This window comes from Oncorhynchus kisutch, linkage group LG14 (genome assembly GCF_002021735.2).
Source record: "Oncorhynchus kisutch isolate 150728-3 linkage group LG14, Okis_V2, whole genome shotgun sequence".
NCBI lineage: Eukaryota > Metazoa > Chordata > Actinopteri > Salmoniformes > Salmonidae > Oncorhynchus > Oncorhynchus kisutch.
The window spans coordinates 391477-409434 of NC_034187.2; the positions used below are offsets into that span (position 1 = coordinate 391477).

General features: G+C 47.0%; 1 protein-coding gene across 1 annotated transcript in view; it reads right to left on the reverse strand.

Moving 5' to 3' along the window:
- The window catches only part of fgfr3 (fibroblast growth factor receptor 3), a 229702-nt gene that overhangs the window by 19579 nt on the left and 192165 nt on the right, over positions 1–17958 (reverse strand). Inside the window, 4 exon segments of the mRNA XM_031787620.1 lie at positions 913–1023; positions 4374–4495; positions 5942–6087; positions 14300–14478. Coding sequence (XP_031643480.1) covers positions 913–1023; positions 4374–4495; positions 5942–6087; positions 14300–14478 — 558 coding nt within the window.

Here is a 17958-nt window from a genome sequence, read left to right on the forward strand (position 1 = left end):
GCATGATGACTCCTTGCAGTCCCCAGTCCACCTGAATGTGCTGCTGCTCCAGTTTCAACTGTTCTGCCTTCGGCTATGGAACCCTGACCTGTCCCAGGTAGCACGTTTCAACTCTCTAGAGACAGCAGGAGTGGTAGAGATACTCTTAATGCTCGGCTATGAAAGGCCAACTGACATTTACTCCTGAGGTGCTGACTTGCTGCACCCTCGACAACTACTGTGATTATTATTATTTGACCATGCTGGTCATTTATGAACATTTGAACATCTTGGCCATGTTCTGTTATAATCTCCACCTGGCACAGCCAGAAGAGGACTGGCCACCCCTCATAGCCTGGTTTCTCTCTAGGTTTTGGCCTTTCTAGGTAGTTTTTCCTAGTCACCTTGCTTCTACACCTGCATTGCTTGCTGTTTGGGGTTTTAGGCTGGGTTTCTGTACAGCACTTAGATATCAGCTGATGTAAGAAGGACTATATAAATACATTTGATTTGATTTGAACATCCCTGGTCATCCCTACTTCCTCTAATCTGGAGGACTCACTAAACAGAGAACATCCCTGATCATCCCTACTGCCTCTGATCTGGAGGACTCACTAAACAGAGAACATCCCTGGTCATCCCTACTGCCTCTAATCTGGAGGACTCACTAAACAGAGAACATCCCTGGTCCTCCCTACTGCCTCTAATCTGGAGGACTCACTAAACAGAGAACATCCCTGGTCATCCCTACTGCCTCTAATCTGGAGGACTCACTAAACAGAGAATATCCCTGATCATCCCTACTGCCTCTGATCTGGCGGACTCACTAAACAGAGAACATCCCTGGTCATCCCTACTGCCTCTGATCTGGTGGACTCACTCTTTGTTAAAGAGCTGTTACAGTATGTCAGGGTCGTACGATCTGTAATTTACCATCCTGTGTACATGCTCCCAGCAGGTTGAGGATGTTTTTGTGTTTTCCAATCATCTTCATCATCTCCATCTCTGAGACCAGGTCTGACAGGTCCTTATCTGTGGCGTCATCTGATGGAAAAAGAGAGGGGACAGACAGATGGTGGGAGAGAGCGGGGACAGACAGACAGCGGGAGAGAGAGGGGACAGACAGACAGCAGCAGAGAGAGCGGACAGACAGACAGCGGGAGAGAGAGGGGACAGACAGACAGCGGGAGAGAGAGGGGACAGACAGACAGCAGGAGAGAGAGGGGACAGACAGACAGCAGGAGAGAGAGGGGACAGACAGACAGCAGGAGAGAGAGGGGACAGACAGACAGTGGGAGAGAGAGGGGACAGACAGACAGCAGGAGAGAGAGGGGACAGACAGACAGCGGGAGAGAGAGGGGACAGACAGACAGCGGGAGAGAGAGGGGACAGACAGACAGCGGGAGAGAGAGGGGACAGACAGACAGCGGGAGAGAGAGGGGACAGACAGACAGCAGGAGAGAGAGGGGACAGACAGACAGCGGGAGAGAGAGGGGACAGACAGACAGCGGGAGAGAGAGGGGACAGACAGACAGCGGGAGAGAGAGGGGACAGACAGACAGCGGGAGAGAGAGGGGACAGACAGACAGCAGGAGAGAGAGGGGACAGACAGACAGCAGGAGAGAGAGGGGACAGACAGACAGTGGGAGAGAGAGGGGACAGACAGACAGCAGGAGAGAGAGCGGACAGAAAGACAGCGGGAGAGTGAGGGGACAGAGACAGCGGGAGAGAGAGGGGACAGACAGACAGCAGGAGAGAGAGGGGACAGACAGACAGTGGGAGAGAGAGGGGACAGACAGACAGCAGGAGAGAGAGGGGACAGACAGACAACAGGAGAGAGAGGGGACAGACAGACAGTGGGAGAGAGAGGGGACAGACAGACAGCAGGAGAGAGAGAGGACAGACAGACAGCGGGAGAGAGAGGGGACAGAGACAGCGGGAGAGAGAGGGGACAGACAGACAGCAGGAGAGAGAGGGGGACAGAAAGACAGCGGGAGAGAGAGGGGACAGACATACAACGGGAGAGAGAGGGGACAGACAGACAGCAGGAGAGAGAGGGGACAGACAGACAGTGGGAGAGAGAGGGGACAGACAGACAGCGGGAGAGAGAGGGGACAGACAGATAGCGGGAGAGAGAAGAAGACATTTAAATTCCAGATCACATTATAATTCCCTGAAGATTAGATAATAAGCCTCTCTATGAGGAGACAGTCAGAGACAATTCGCCTCTCTATGAGGAGACAGTCAGAGATAATAAGCCTCTCTATGAGGAGACAGAGATAATAAGCCTCTCTATGAGGAGACAATCAGAGATAATAAACCTCTCTATGAGGAGACAGTCAGAGATAATACACCTCTCTATGAAGAGCCAGACAGAGATAATAAGCCTCTCTATGGGGAGACAGACAGTCAGAGATAATAAGCCTCTCTATGAGGAGACAGACAGGCAGAGACAATTAGCCTCTCTATGAGGAGACAGTCAGAGATAATAAGCCTCTCTTTGAGGAGACAGACAGTCAGAGATAATAAGCCTCTCTATGGGGAGCCAGACTGAGATAATAAGCCTCTCTATGGGGAGACAGACAGTCAGAGATAATAAGCCTCTCTTTGAGGAGACAGACAGTCAGAGATAATAAGCCTCTCTATGAGGAGCCAGACAGAGATAATAAGCCTCTCTGTGGGGAGACAGTCAGAGACAATTAGCCTCCTCATAGACAATTAGCCTCTCTATGAGGAGACAGTCAGAGATAATAAGCCTCTCTATGAGGAGACAGTCAGAGATAATAAGCCTCTCTTTGAGGAGACAGACAGTCAGAGATAATAAGCCTCTCCATGAGGAGCCAGACAGAGATAATACGCCTCTCTATGAGGAGACAGACAGAGATATTAAGCCTCTCTATGAGGAGACAGACAGTCAGAGATAATTAGCCTCTTTATGAGGAGACAGACAGTCAGAGACAATCAGTGGCACCTTTTTGTGGCACCTGACCACACGACTGAACAGTTGTGCAGGTGTGACAAAACTAGGGCCTGTAAGACCTGCCTTGTTTATAGTGCTGTTAAGAAGGCAGAGCAGCGCTTTATTATGGACAGACTTCTCCCCATCTCAAGTACTGTTGTATCAATATGTTTTGACAATGACAGTTTTACAATCCAGGGTAACTCCAAGCAGTTTAATCACCTCAACTTGCTCAATTTCCACATGATTTATTACAAGACTTAGTATCCCTGTACATTGTTAATATGGTACTGACCCTGTATATAGTCACCTTGCCCTATACATATCTACCTCCATCACTCCAGTATCCCTGTACATTGTTAATATGGTACTGACCCTGTATATAGTCTGATCACTTGATCGTGTTCTGATTTTTATTTATTGTGTGTTAACTTTTTTTTAGGGTTATATCCTTCCTGTTTGGCCCTGTCCGGGGGTGTCCTCGGATGGGGCCACAGTGTCTCCTGACCCCTCCTGTCTCAGCCTCCAGTATTTATGCTGCAGTAGTTTATGTGTCGGGGGGCTAGGGTCAGTTTGTTATATCTGGAGTACTTCTCCTGTCCTATTCGGTGTCCTGTGTGAATCTAAGTGTGCGTTCTCTAATTCTCTCCTTCTCTCTTTCTTTCTCTCTCTCGGAGGACCTGAGCCCTAGGACCATGCCCCAGGACTACCTGACATGATGACTCCTTGCTGTCCCCAGTCCACCTGGCCGTGCTGCTGCTCCAGCTTCAACTGTTCTGCCTTATTATTATTCGAACATGCTGGTCATTTATGAACATTTAAACATTTTGGCCATGTTCTGTTATAATCTCCACCCGGCACAGCCAGAAGAGGACTGGCCACCCCACATATGCTCTCTCTAATTCTCTCTTTCTTTCTCTCTCTCGGAGGACCTGAGCCCTAGGACCATGCCCCAGGACTACCTGACATGATGACTCCTTGCTGTCCCCAATCCATCTGACCGTGCTGCTGCTCCAGTTTCAACTGTTCTGCCTTATTATTATACGACCATGCTGGTCATTTATGAACATTTGAACATCTTGGCCATGTTCTGTTATAATCTCCACCCGGCACAGCCAGAAGAGGACTGGCCACCCCACATAGCCTGGTTCCTCTCTAGGTTTCTTCCTAGGTTTTGGCCTTTCTAGGGAGTTTTTCCTAGCCACCGTGCTTCTACACCTGCATTGCTTGCTGTTTGGGGTTTTAGGCTGGATTTCTATACAGCACTTTGAGATATCAGCTGATGTACGAAGGGCTATATAAATACATTTGATTTGAACAGTGTTATTTTTAGTAATCCATTGATATTGACGACTGCCTTGTTGGGGTTAGAGCTAGTAAGACATTTCACTGTACTTGTTCACATGACATTAAAACTTGAAACTGAAACAACAACCTTTGAGCATCTTCACAGCGACGTCGAGGGGCTTGTTGGGTTTCTCCTTGTCGATCCCGATGGCCTCCGCCATTACCACCTGACCGAAGCAGCCTTCTCCCAGAGGTTTACCCAACGTTAGCCTGAAACACAACCACAACGTTAGCCTGAAACACAACCACAACTTTAGCCTGAAACACAACCACAACGTTAGCCTGAAACACAACCACAACGTTAGCCTGAAACACAACCACAACGTTAGCCTGAAACACAACCACAACTAGTTAGTCTGAAACACAACCACAACGTTAGCCTGAAACACAACCACAACTAGTTAGTCTGAAACACAACCACAACGTTAGCCTGAAACACAACCACAAAGTTAGCCTGAAACACAACCACAGCATTATCCTGAAACACAACCACAACATTAGCCTGAAACACAACCACAACGTTAGCCTGAAACACAACCACAACATTAGCCTGAAACACAACCACAACGTTAGCCTGAAACACAACCACAACGTTAGCCTGAAACACAACCACAACTAGTTTGCTTGAAACACAACCACAACATTGGCCTGAAACACAACCACAACATTTGCCTGAAACACAACCACAACATTAGCCTGAAACACAACCACAACATTAGCCTGAAACACAACCACAACATTGGCCTGAAACACAACCACAACATTAGCCTGAAACACAACCACAACACAACCACAACTAGTTAGTCTGAAACACAACCGCAACTAGTTAGTCTGAAACACAACCACAACTAGTTTGTCTGAAACACAACCACAACTAGTTGGCCTGAAACACAACCACAACTAGTTAGCCTGAACCACAACCACAACACAATCACAACTAGTTAGCCTGAAACACAACCACAACCAGATAGAAGGAAACAATGACAATGACAAACAAGTTAACTCAGGGGTAGGCAACTAGATTTCTCTGCGGGACGATTTTTGTCTGAACGGATGGTCAGGGGGCCAGAACATAATTGTAAAAATTTGTACACTGCAAAATGGCCACAAGTAAGCCCGAAAATAGATTGTATTTGAAAATAACATGATAATTTTACACCTTGATTACATTGAGAGACAATCACCTTTTTTTGTCTGAATACTTGAGAACATTTTTCCTTGGCTTAAGGTAATGGGTATCTCTCTGTCTCACCTGGCCTAAGGTAAAGTGTATATCTCTGTCTCACCTGGCCTAAGGTAAAGGGTATCTCTCTGTCTCACCTGGCCTAAGGTAAAAGGTATCTCTCTGTCTCACCTGGCCTAAGGTAAAGGGTATCTCTGTCTCAACTGGCCTAAGGTAAAGGGTATCTCTCTGTCTCACCTGGCCTAAGGTAAAGGGTATCTCTCCGTCTCACCTGGCCTAAGGTAAAGGGTATCTCTCTGTCTCACCTGGCCTAAGGTAAAGGGTATCTCTCTGTCTCACCTGGCCTAAAGTAAAGGGTATCTCTCTGTCCGACCTGGCCTAAGGCAAAGGGTATCTCTCTGTCTCACCTGGCCTAAGGTAAAGGGTATCTCTAAAATAAGGTGTTTCTCCTAGATATCGCCCCTTTGTCTCACCTGGTCCTAGAGAACTCCCATTTGGGGTCTGACGGAAGCTCCAGCTCCAAGACGTTGGACAGCATTGGTCCATCGCTGGATGACAGACGTGCAATCCTGACCAATGGTGTGTTGGAGTTCATGGAGGAGTTAGACTCCAAGGAAACCTGCTGGGTGATAAAGACAGACTGTTATAGTCTCTGAAGAGGAGAGAGGGATGGGAGAGGAGAGGGAGTGGACTGGATATGAGCTGTTACAATAGGGAGGGTGAAACTGGATGGTTCACTCCTCTGGGTGAAAAAGACAGACTGTTATAGTCTCTGAAGAGTGAGATTACAGTCTCTGAAGAGGAGAGAGGTTATCGTCTCTGAAGAGGAGTGAGGTTACAGTCTTTGAAGAGGAGACAGTAGTGGTCTGGTAGTGGTATAGAGACACTAGTGGTCTGGTAGTGGTATAGAGACAGTAGTGGTCTGGTAGTGGTAGTGGTATAGAGACAGTAGTGGTCTGGTAGTGGTATAGAGACAGTAGTGGTTTGGTAGTGGTATAGAGACAGTAGTGGTCTGGTAGTGGTATAGAGACAGTAGTGGTCTGGTAGTGGTAGTGGTATAGATACAGTAGTGGTCTGGTAATGGTAGTGGTATAGAGACAGTAGTGGTCTGGTAGTGGTATAGAGACAGTAGTGGTCTGGTAGTGGTAGTGGTATAGAGACAGTAGTGGTCTGGTAGTGGTATAGAGACAGTAGTGGTCTGGTAGTGGTAGTGGTATAGAGACAGTAGTGGTCTGGTAGTGGTATAGAGACAGTAGTGGTCTGGTAGTTGTATAGAGACAGTAGTGGTCTGGTAGTGGTATAGAGACAGTAGTGGTCTGGTAGTGGTATAGAGACAGTAGTGGTCTGGAAGTAATATAGAAACAGTAGTGGTCTGGTAGTGTTATAGATACAGTAGTGGTCTGGTAGTGGTAGTGATATAGAGACAGTAGTGGTCTGGTAGTGGTAGTGGTATAGAGACAGTAGTGGTCTGGTAGTGATATAGAGACAGTAGTGGTCTGGTAGTGGTATAGAGACAGTAGTGGTCTGGTAGTGGTATAGAGACAGTAGTGGTCTGGTAGTGGTATAGAGACAGTAGTGGTCTGGTAGTGGTATAGAGACAGTAGTGGTCTGGTAGTGGTATAGAGACAGTAGTGGTCTGGTAGTGGTATAGAGACAGTAGTGGTCTGGTAGTGATATAGAGACAGTAGTGGTCTGGTAGTGGTATAGAGACAGTAGTGGTCTGGTAGTGGTATAGAGACAGTAGTGGTCTGGTAGTGGTATAGAGACAGTAGTGGTCTGGTAGTGGTATAGAGACAGTAGTGGTCTGGTAGTGGTATAGAGACAGTAGTGGTCTGGTAGTGGTAGTGGTATAGAGACAGTAGTGGTCTGGTAGTGGTATAGATACAGTAGTGGTCTGGTAGTGGTATAGAGACAGTAGGGGTCTGGTAGTGATATAGAGACAGTAGTGGTCTGGTAGTGGTATAGAGACAGTAGTGGTCTGGTAGTGGTATAGAGACAGTAGTGGTCTGGTAGTGGTATAGAGACAGTAGTGGTCTGGTAGTGATATAGAGACAGTAGTGGTCTGGTAGTGGTATAGATACAGTAGTGGTCTGGTAATGGTAGTGGTATAGAGACAGTAGTGGTCTGGTAGTGGTATAGAGACAGTAGTGGTCTGGTAGTGATATAGAGACAGTAGTGGTCTGGTAGTGATATAGAGACAGTAGTGGTCTGGTAGTGGTATAGATACAGTAGTGGTCTGGTAGTGGTAGTGGTATAGATACAGTAGTGGTCTGGTAGTGGCATAGATACAGTAGTGGTCTGGTAGTGATATAGAGACAGTAGTGGTCTGGTAGTGGTATAGATACAGTAGTGGTCTGGTAGTGGTATAGATACAGTAGTGGTCTGGTAGTGGTAGTGGTATAGAGACAGTAGTGGTCTGGTAGTGGTATAGAGACAGTAGTGGTCTGGTAGTGGTAGTGGTATAGAGACAGTAGTGGTCTGGTAGTGGTATAGAGACAGTAGTGGTCTGGTAGTTGTATAGAGACAGTAGTGGTCTGGTAGTGGTATAGAGACAGTAGTGGTCTGGTAGTGGTATAGAGACAGTAGTGGTCTGGAAGTAATATAGAAACAGTAGTGGTCTGGTAGTGTTATAGATACAGTAGTGGTCTGGTAGTGGTAGTGATATAGAGACAGTAGTGGTCTGGTAGTGGTAGTGGTATAGAGACAGTAGTGGTCTGGTAGTGATATAGAGACAGTAGTGGTCTGGTAGTGGTATAGAGACAGTAGTGGTCTGGTAGTGGTATAGAGACAGTAGTGGTCTGGTAGTGGTATAGAGACAGTAGTGGTCTGGTAGTGGTATAGAGACAGTAGTGGTCTGGTAGTGGTATAGAGACAGTAGTGGTCTGGTAGTGGTATAGAGACAGTAGTGGTCTGGTAGTGATATAGAGACAGTAGTGGTCTGGTAGTGGTATAGAGACAGTAGTGGTCTGGTAGTGGTATAGAGACAGTAGTGGTCTGGTAGTGGTATAGAGACAGTAGTGGTCTGGTAGTGGTATAGAGACAGTAGTGGTCTGGTAGTGGTATAGAGACAGTAGTGGTCTGGTAGTGGTAGTGGTATAGAGACAGTAGTGGTCTGGTAGTGGTATAGATACAGTAGTGGTCTGGTAGTGGTATAGAGACAGTAGGGGTCTGGTAGTGATATAGAGACAGTAGTGGTCTGGTAGTGGTATAGAGACAGTAGTGGTCTGGTAGTGGTATAGAGACAGTAGTGGTCTGGTAGTGGTATAGAGACAGTAGTGGTCTGGTAGTGATATAGAGACAGTAGTGGTCTGGTAGTGGTATAGATACAGTAGTGGTCTGGTAATGGTAGTGGTATAGAGACAGTAGTGGTCTGGTAGTGGTATAGAGACAGTAGTGGTCTGGTAGTGATATAGAGACAGTAGTGGTCTGGTAGTGATATAGAGACAGTAGTGGTCTGGTAGTGGTATAGATACAGTAGTGGTCTGGTAGTGGTAGTGGTATAGATACAGTAGTGGTCTGGTAGTGGCATAGATACAGTAGTGGTCTGGTAGTGATATAGAGACAGTAGTGGTCTGGTAGTGGTATAGATACAGTAGTGGTCTGGTAGTGGTATAGATACAGTAGTGGTCTGGTAGTGGTATAGATACAGTAGTGGTCTGGTAGTGGTAGTGGTATAGAGACAGTAGTGGTCTGGTAGTGGTAGTGGTATAGAGACAGTAGTGGTCTGGTAGTGGTAGTGGTATAGATACAGTAGTGGTCTGGTAGTGGTATAGATACAGTAGTGGTCTGGTAGTGGTATAGATACAGTAGTGGTCTGGTAGTGGTATAGAGACAGTAGTGGTCTGGTAGTGGTAGTGGTATAGATACAGTAGTGGTCTGGTAGTGGTATAGATACAGTAGTGGTCTGGTAGTGGTATAGATACAGTGGTATAGTGTTGTATGGCATAGACGTCCACATATTCTAGGTCGGAACCATCCAGGGTGGTGATGCTAATCGGGCATGCGGGTGCAGTCAGCGACCGGTTGAAAAGCATGCATTTAGTTTTACTAGCGTTTAAGAGCAGTTGGAGGCCACGGAAGGAGTGTTGTATGGCATTGAAGCTTGTTTGGAGGTTAGATAGCACAGTGTCCAAAGACGGGCCGAAAGTATATAGAATGGTGTCGTCTGCGTAGAGGTGGATCAGGGAATTGCCCGCAGCAAGTGCAACATCATTGATATACACAGAGAAAAGAGTCGGCCCGAGAATTGAACCCTGTGGCACCCCCATAGAGACTGCCAGAGGACCAGACAGCATGCCCTCCGATTTGACGCACTGAACTCTGTCTGCAAAGTAATTGGTGAACCAGGCAAGGCAGTCATCCGAAAAACCGAGGCTCCTGAGTCTGCCGATAAGAATATGGTGATTGACAGAGTCGAAAGCCTTGGCAAGGTCGATGAAGACGGCTGCACAGTACTGTCTTTTATCGATGGCGGTTATGATATCGTTGAGTACCTTGAGTGTGGCTGAGGTGCACCCATGACCGGCTCGGAAACCAGATTACACAGCGGAGAAGGTGCGGTGGGATTCGAGATGGTCAGTGACCTGTTTGTTGACTTGGCTTTCGAAGACCTTAGATAGGCAGGGCAGGATGGATATAGGTCTGTAACAGTTTGGGTCCAGGGTGTCTCCCCCTTTGAAGAGGGGGATGACTGCGGCAGCTTTCCAATCCTTGGGGATCTCAGACAATATGAAAGAGAGGTTGAACAGGCTGGTAATAGGGGTTGCGACAATGGTGGCAGATAGTTTCAGAAATAGAGGGTCCAGATTGTCAAGCCCAGCTGATTTGTACGGGTCCAGGTTTTGCAGCACTTTCAGACCACAGTAGTGGTCTGGTAGTGATATAGAGACAGTAGTGGTCTGGTAATGGTATAGATACAGTAGTGGTCTGGTAGTGGTATAGATACAGTAGTGGTCTGGTAGTGATATAGATACAGTAGTGGTCTGGTAGTGGTATAGATACAGTAGTGGTCTGGTAGTGATATAGAGACAGTAGTTGTCTGGTAGTGGTATAGATACAGTAGTGGTCTGGTAGTGGTATAGATACAGTAGTGGTCTGGTAGTGATATAGAGACAGTAGTGGTCTGGTAGTGGTATAGATACAGTAGTGGTCTGGTAGTGATATAGAGACAGTAGTGGTCTGGTAGTGGTATAGATACAGTAGTGGTCTGGTAGTGGTATAGATACAGTAGTGGTCTGGTAGTGGTATAGAGACAGTAGTGGTCTGGTAGTGATATAGAGACAGTAGTGGTCTGGTATTGATATAGAGACAGTAGTGGTCTGGTAGTGGTATAGAGACAGTAGTGGTCTGGTAGTGGTAGTGGTATAGAGACAGTAGTGGTCTGGTAGTGGTATAGAGACAGTAGTGGTCTGGTAGTGATATAGAGACAGTAGTGGTCTGGTAGCGGTAGTGGTATAGATACAGTAGTGGTCTGGTAGTGGTATAGAGACAGTAGTGGTCTGGTAGTGGTAGTGGTATAGATACAGTAGTGGTATGGTAGTGGTATAGAGACAGTAGTGGTCTGGTAGTGGTAGTGGTATAGATACAGTAGTGGTCTGGTAGTGGTATAGAGACAGTAGTGTACTAAGGGTGTTCAACATCCCTTTTTAGCATTATGTAGTCCAAATATAACATGATTCCACTATTTGTATCAGTTTGAATCACCGTTTATGGGGGAAGTTTATTTTGAAGGCAAACTTCAAATTTGCCTTCAAAATCACCGTTTATGGGGGAAGTTTATTTTGAAGGCAAACTTCAAATTCCACTATTGTGGCTAATCCTTTATTTGGCTAGCTTCACACAGGTGTTCATGGTGTCGATAAATATCCAACACGTGGCTTAGTTGTTAGTTTGGCAATGTTGATCAGCACACAGTTGGATTACAATGTCAAGAAGGCAGGAGAAGGGGTTTACTGGAGTGTATTGTAAAGGTTCCACTGTTGAGTTTATCTGATACTTTTGCACACTGCAGTCAGTGCCCAACAGAGACAGAGGCACTGTTTGAGTTAGCTAGCATAACATTTCCTCAGCAGTTTGAGCTGTGTCCTGTAAACAGTGAAATAAATATAGCTATCTACCTTTTACTACATCCTTATATCCTTCCTGTTTGGCCCTGTCCGGGGGTGTCCTCGGATGGGTCCACAGTGTCTCCTGACCCCTCCTGTCTCAGCCTCCAGTATTTATGCTGCAGTAGTTTATGTGTCGGGGGGCTAGGGTCAGTTTGTTATGTCTGGAGTACTTCTCCTGTCCTATTCGGTGTCCTGTGTGAATCTAAGTGTGCGTTCTCTAATTCTCTCCTTCTCTCTTTCTTTCTTTCTCTCTCTCGGAGGACCTGAGCCCTAGGACCATGCCCCAGGATTACCTGACATGATGACTCCTTGCTGTCCCCAGTCCACCTGGCCGTGCTGCTGCTCCAGTTTCAACTGTTCTGCCTTCTTATTATTCGAACATGCTGGTCATTTATGAACATTTGAACATCTTGGCCATGTTCTGTTATAATCTCCACCCGGCACAGCCAGAAGAGGACTGGCCACCCCACATAGCCTGGTTCCTCTCTAGGTTTCTTCCTAGGTTTTGGCCTTTCTAGGGAGTTTTTCCTAGCCACCGTGCTTCTACACCTGCATTGCTTGCTGTTTGGGGTTTTAGGCTGGGTTTCTGTACAGCACTTTGAGATATCAGCTGATGTACGAAGGGCTATATAAATAAATTTGAACATTTGATTTGTTAATTAGGTAGCTAGTTACAGTAGCTTTCAGCTAGCTAGCTATAGAGGCTAGCTGCTGGACTTAGTACAATCAAGCTAACATTAATTTGTTAACATTATTTAGCTCGCTACCTGGCTAATTAAAGTATCTGTTTGCATTTATAGATGAACCTCAGCTTGAATACCAAGATGTAGCCAGCTATCTACAGTAGCCTGGGTTTGTTTACATTTATAGATTAACCTCAGCTTGAATACCACCATGTAGCCAGCTATCTACAGTAGCCTGGGTTTGTTTACATTTATAGATTAACCTCAGCTTGAATACCACCATATAGCCAGCTATCTACAGTAGCCTGGGTTTGTTTACATTTATAGATTAACCTCAGCTTGAATACCACCATGTAGCCAGCTATCTACAGTAGCCTAGGTTTGTTTACACTTCTTCTAACTGGCAGCATGGTGCAGGCAGCTGTGCTGTTGCCAAGCAACCGACCCGCGGTTAGAACTCGGCAAAAAATATGTTAGCATTGTCAGAAATGCTACAAAAAGGTAGGACATCGTTGGTTCTTAACGGACAGAAATTAGCATGTGAGAGCGATAATTTATACATTTGATAAAAACTGTTGCACCTTGAAATGTAGTAAATCTGGCATTTTTTTTATCCAAGGGTCACTTTATGGATGCTGTAGTCTCGTTTTAATCCGATGTTTAGAATTTGACCTAGAAATTCTCGTAAAAATCAATTGCTAATGACACTGTTAAAATATCCGGTATGTGGTTCTCGATAACGGCCGAACGGCTCATGACGAGAGACAGGAGATGTTTATTTATTCATTTTCATTTTTATTGAACCTTTATTTGAATAGGCAAGTCAGTTAAGAACAAATGCTTATTTACAATGACAGCCTAGGAACAGTGGGTTACCTGCCTTGTTTTTACCTTGTCAGCTTGGGGATTCGATCTTGCAACCTTTCAGTTAAAAGTCCAACACTCTAAACACTAGGCTACCTGCCGCCCAGGCAGGAGGAGGATGGAGGATACTCATGTGAAATCTGCCACACCACCTTTTGAATCAGCTTTGTTTTGTCAGAGGAGAAAAACATTCCCACATTTAAACCGGCCAAACCTTCCCCTAACCCGGACGATGCTGGGCCAATTGTGCGACGCCCTATAGGACTCCTGGTCCTGGCCGATTGTGACACAGCCGGGGATCAAACCCCAGGCTTTAGTGACGCCGCGACACTGCGTTGAAGTGCCTTGATCTGTAAATGTCTGGCACATCCAACTTAATTGGTTTGATCACTTTACACATTTATTTTGGGAACCTCTCCCGTAAATGGCACATGAGTGGAGAAGGACCGTCTCATTTCATGAGCAGAGAAGGACCATCTCATTTCATGAGTAGAAAAGGACCATCTCATTTCATGAGCAGAGAAGGACCATCTCATTTCATGAGCAGAGAAGGACCATCTCATTTCATGAGTAGAGAAGGACCATCTCATTTCATGAGTAGAAAAGGACCATCTCATTTCATGAGCAGAGAAGAACCATCTCATTTCATGAGCAGAGAAGGACCGTCTCATTTCATGAGCAGGGAAGGACCATCTCATTTTATGAGCAGAGAAGGACCATCTCATTTCATGAGTGGAGAAGGACTGTCTCATTTCATGAGTGGAGAAGGACCGTCTCATTTCATGAGCAGAGAAGGACTATCTTATTTTATGAGCAGAGAAGGACCATCTAATTTCATGAGTGGAGAAGGACTGTCTCATTTCATGAATGAAGAAGGACCGTCTCATTTCATGAGTAGAGAAGGACCGTCTCATTTCATGAGTAGAGAAGGACCGTCTCATTTCATGAGTGGAGAAGGACCGTCTCATTTCATGAGCAGAGAAGGACCGTCTCATTTCAAGCAAGAGCATTTCCTTCCACGTTCAATCTGCTCACCGGCTCTCCTGGATGAACTTTGACCTTTTTCAAAAGGAGGAGAGCGAGGACAGAGGAGAGAGGAACCAGGCGGTGAGCAAATTTAATTTATAAAAGGCCAGTTTACAGGTTTGTTGGAAATCTTGTATCTACTTTCTGTTACCTGTCTCTTTAAGGGGAACTTGGAGAGTTTCTGGATAGGCGGGGAGGGCAGGGTCTTCTGGGTAGACATCCTCATACGACAGAGGATGATGATGACGACGGCCAGGATGAACAGCACGCAGCCCGTCACATAGATCAGGATGTCAGCATAGTCATCCTCCTTGTCACCATCGTGCAGCGCTGGGAGAGGTCAGGAGTTAGAGGTCAGGAGTTAGAGATCAGGGGTTAGAGATCAGGGGTTAGAGATCAGGGGTTAGAGGTTACAGAGTTAACGTTGGACTACAGTCACAACCACAACTACACTACAAACGTTGCAGACGGGCCCAGATCAGCTTGAACTATCATTTCAACAGCTTATCCCTCATTATCAAGACTGGCGTAACAATGTGTGATAAGGAGTTGGAAACTTGGCAAAAGAGGAGAAAAAAGACTGGAACCCAGGCTCAGGAATCGTAATAACAACCATTGTGTGATTAAATGTGTTGATTAATACCCTACTGTCTTTGTTCAGTTGAATCACAACCATTGTGTTTAAATGTGTTGATTAATACCCTACTGTCTTGTTCAGTTGAGTCACAACCATTGTGTTTAAATGTGTTGATTAATACCCTACTGTCTTTGTTCAGTTGAATCACAACCATCAGTCTAGGAGGCTGGGGGACATAGTTCAGTCTAGGAGGCTGGGGGACGTAGTTCAGTCTAGGAGGCTGAGGGTCATAGTTCAGTCTAGGAGGCTGGGGGTCATAGTTCAGTCTAGGAGGCTGGGGGTAATAGTTCAGTCTAGGAGGTTAGGGGACATAGTTCAGTCTAGGAGGCTGGGGGTCATAGTTCAGTGTTTAGGAGGTTGGGGGTCATAGTTGAGTCTAGGAGGTTGGGGGACATAGTTCAGTCTAGGAGGCTGGGGGTCATAGTTCAGTCTAGGAGGTTGGGGGACATAGTTCAGTGTTTAGGAGGTTGGGGGTCATAGTTCAGTCTAGGAGGTTGGGGGACATAGTTCAGTGTTTAGGAGGTTGGGGGTCATAGTTCAGTGTTTAGGAGGTTGGGGGTCATAGTTCAGTGTTTAGGAGGTTGGGGGTCATAGTTCAGTGTTTAGGAGGTTGGGGGACATAGTTCAGTCTAGGAGGCTGGGGGACATAGTTCAGTCTAGGAGGCTGGGGTTCATAGTTCAGTCTAGGAGGCTGGGGGACATAGTTCAGTCTAGGAGGCTGGGGGACATAGTTCAGTCTAGGAGGCTGGGGGACATAGTTCAGTCTAGGAGAATGGGGGACATAGTTCAGTCTAGGAGGCTGGGGGTCATAGTTCAGTCTAGGAGGCTGGGGGACATAGTTCAGTGTTTAGGAGGTTGGAAACAATAGTTTAGTCTTGGAGGCTGGGGGACATAGTTCAGTCTAGGAGGCTGGGGGACATAGTTCAGTCTAGGAGGTTTGGGGGCAATGTTCAGTCTAGGATGCTGGGGGGACATAGTTCAGTCTAGGAGGCTGGTGGACATAGTTCAGTCTAGGAGGTTAGGGGACATAGTTCAGTCTAGGAGGCTGGGGGTCATAGTTCAGTGTTTAGGAGGTTGGGGGTCATAGTTCAGTCTAGGAGGTTGGGGGACATAGTTCAGTCTAGGAGGCTGGGGGTCATAGTTCAGTCTAGGAGGTTGGGGGACATAGTTCAGTCTAGGAGGCTGGGGGACATAGTTCAGTGTTTAGGAGGTTGGGGGTCATAGTTCAGTCTAGGAGGTTGGGGGTCATAGTTCAGTCTAGGAGGTTGGGGGACATAGTTCAGTCTAGGAGGCTGGGGGACATAGTTCAGTGTTTAGGAGGTTGGGGGTCATAGTTCAGTCTAGGAGGTTGGGGGACATAGTTCAATGTTTAGGAGGTTGGGGGTCATAGTTCAGTGTTTAGGAGGTTGGGGGTCATAGTTCAGTGTTTAGGAGGTTGGGGGACATAGTTCAGTCTAGGAGGCTGGGGGTCATAGTTCAGTCTAGGAGGCTGGGGGACATAGTTCAGTCTAGGAGGCTAGGGGACATAGTTCAGTCTAGGAGGCTGGGGGACATAGTTCAGTCTAGGAGGCTGGGGGTCATAGTTCAGTCTAGGAGGCTGGGGGACATAGTTCAGTCTAGGAGGCTGGGGGACATAGTTCAGTCTAGGAGAATGGGGGACATAGTTCAGTCTAGGAGGCTGGGGGTCATAGTTCAGTCTAGGAGGCTGGGGGACATAGTTCAGTCTAGGAGAATGGGGGGCATAGTTCAGTCTAGGAGGCTGGGGGTCATAGTTCAGTCTAGGAGGTTGGGGGACATAGTTCAGTCTAGGAGGCTGGGGGACATAGTTCAGTCTAGGAGAATGGGGGACATAGTTCAGTCTAGGAGGCTGGGGGTAATAGTTCAGTCTAGGAGGCTAGGGGACATAGTTCAGTCTAGGAGGCTGGGGGTCATAGTTCAGTCTAGGAGGCTGGGGGACATAGTTCAGTCTAGGAGGCTGGGGGACATAGTTCAGTGTTTAGGAGGTTGGGGGTCATAGTTCAGTCTAGGAAGCTGGGGGACATAGTTCAGTGTTTAGGAGGTTGGGGGTCATAGTTCAGTCTAGGAGGTTGGGGGACATAGTTCAGTGTTTAGGAGGTTGGGGGTCATAGTTCAGTGTTTAGGAGGTTGGGGGACATAGTTCAGTCTAGGAGGCTGGGGGACATAGTTCAGTCTAGGAGGCTGGGGGACATAGTTCAGTCTAGGAGAATGGGGGACATAGTTCAGTCTAGGAGAATGGGGGACATAGTTCAGTCTAGGAGGCTGGTGTACATAGTTCAGTCTAGGAGGCTGGTGTACATAGTTCAGTCTAGGAGGCTGGGGGACATAGTTCAGTCTAGGAGGCTGGGGGACATAGTTCAGTCTAGGAGAATGGGGGACATAGTTCAGTCTAGGAGGCTGGGGGTCATAGTTCAGTCTAGGAGGCTGGGGGACATAGTTCAGTGTTTAGGAGGTTGGAAACAATAGTTTAGTCTTGGAGGCTGGGGGACATAGTTCAGTCTAGGAGGCTGGGGGACATAGTTCAGTCTAGGAGGCTGGGGGACATAGTTCAGTCTAGGAGGCTGGGGTTCATAGTTCAGTCTAGGAGGCTGGGGGACATAGTTCAGTCTAGGAGGCTGGGGGACATAGTTCAGTCTAGGAGGCTGGGGGACATAGTTCAGTCTAGGAGAATGGGGGACATAGTTCAGTCTAGGAGGCTGGGGGTCATAGTTCAGTCTAGGAGGCTGGGGGACATAGTTCAGTGTTTAGGAGGTTGGAAACAATAGTTTAGTCTTGGAGGCTGGAGGACATAGTTCAGTCTAGGAGGCTGGGGGACATAGTTCAGTCTAGGAGGTTTGGGGGCAATGTTCAGTCTAGGATGCTGGGGGACATAGTTCAGTCTAGGAGGCTGGTGGACATAGTTCAGTCTAGGAGGTTAGGGGACATAGTTCAGTCTAGGAGGCTGGGGGTCATAGTTCAGTGTTTAGGAGGTTGGGGGTCATAGTTCAGTCTAGGAGGTTGGGGGACATAGTTCAGTCTAGGAGGCTGGGGGTCATAGTTCAGTCTAGGAGGTTGGGGGACATAGTTCAGTCTAGGAGGCTGGGGGACATAGTTCAGTGTTTAGGAGGTTGGGGGTCATAGTTCAGTCTAGGAGGTTGGGGGTCATAGTTCAGTCT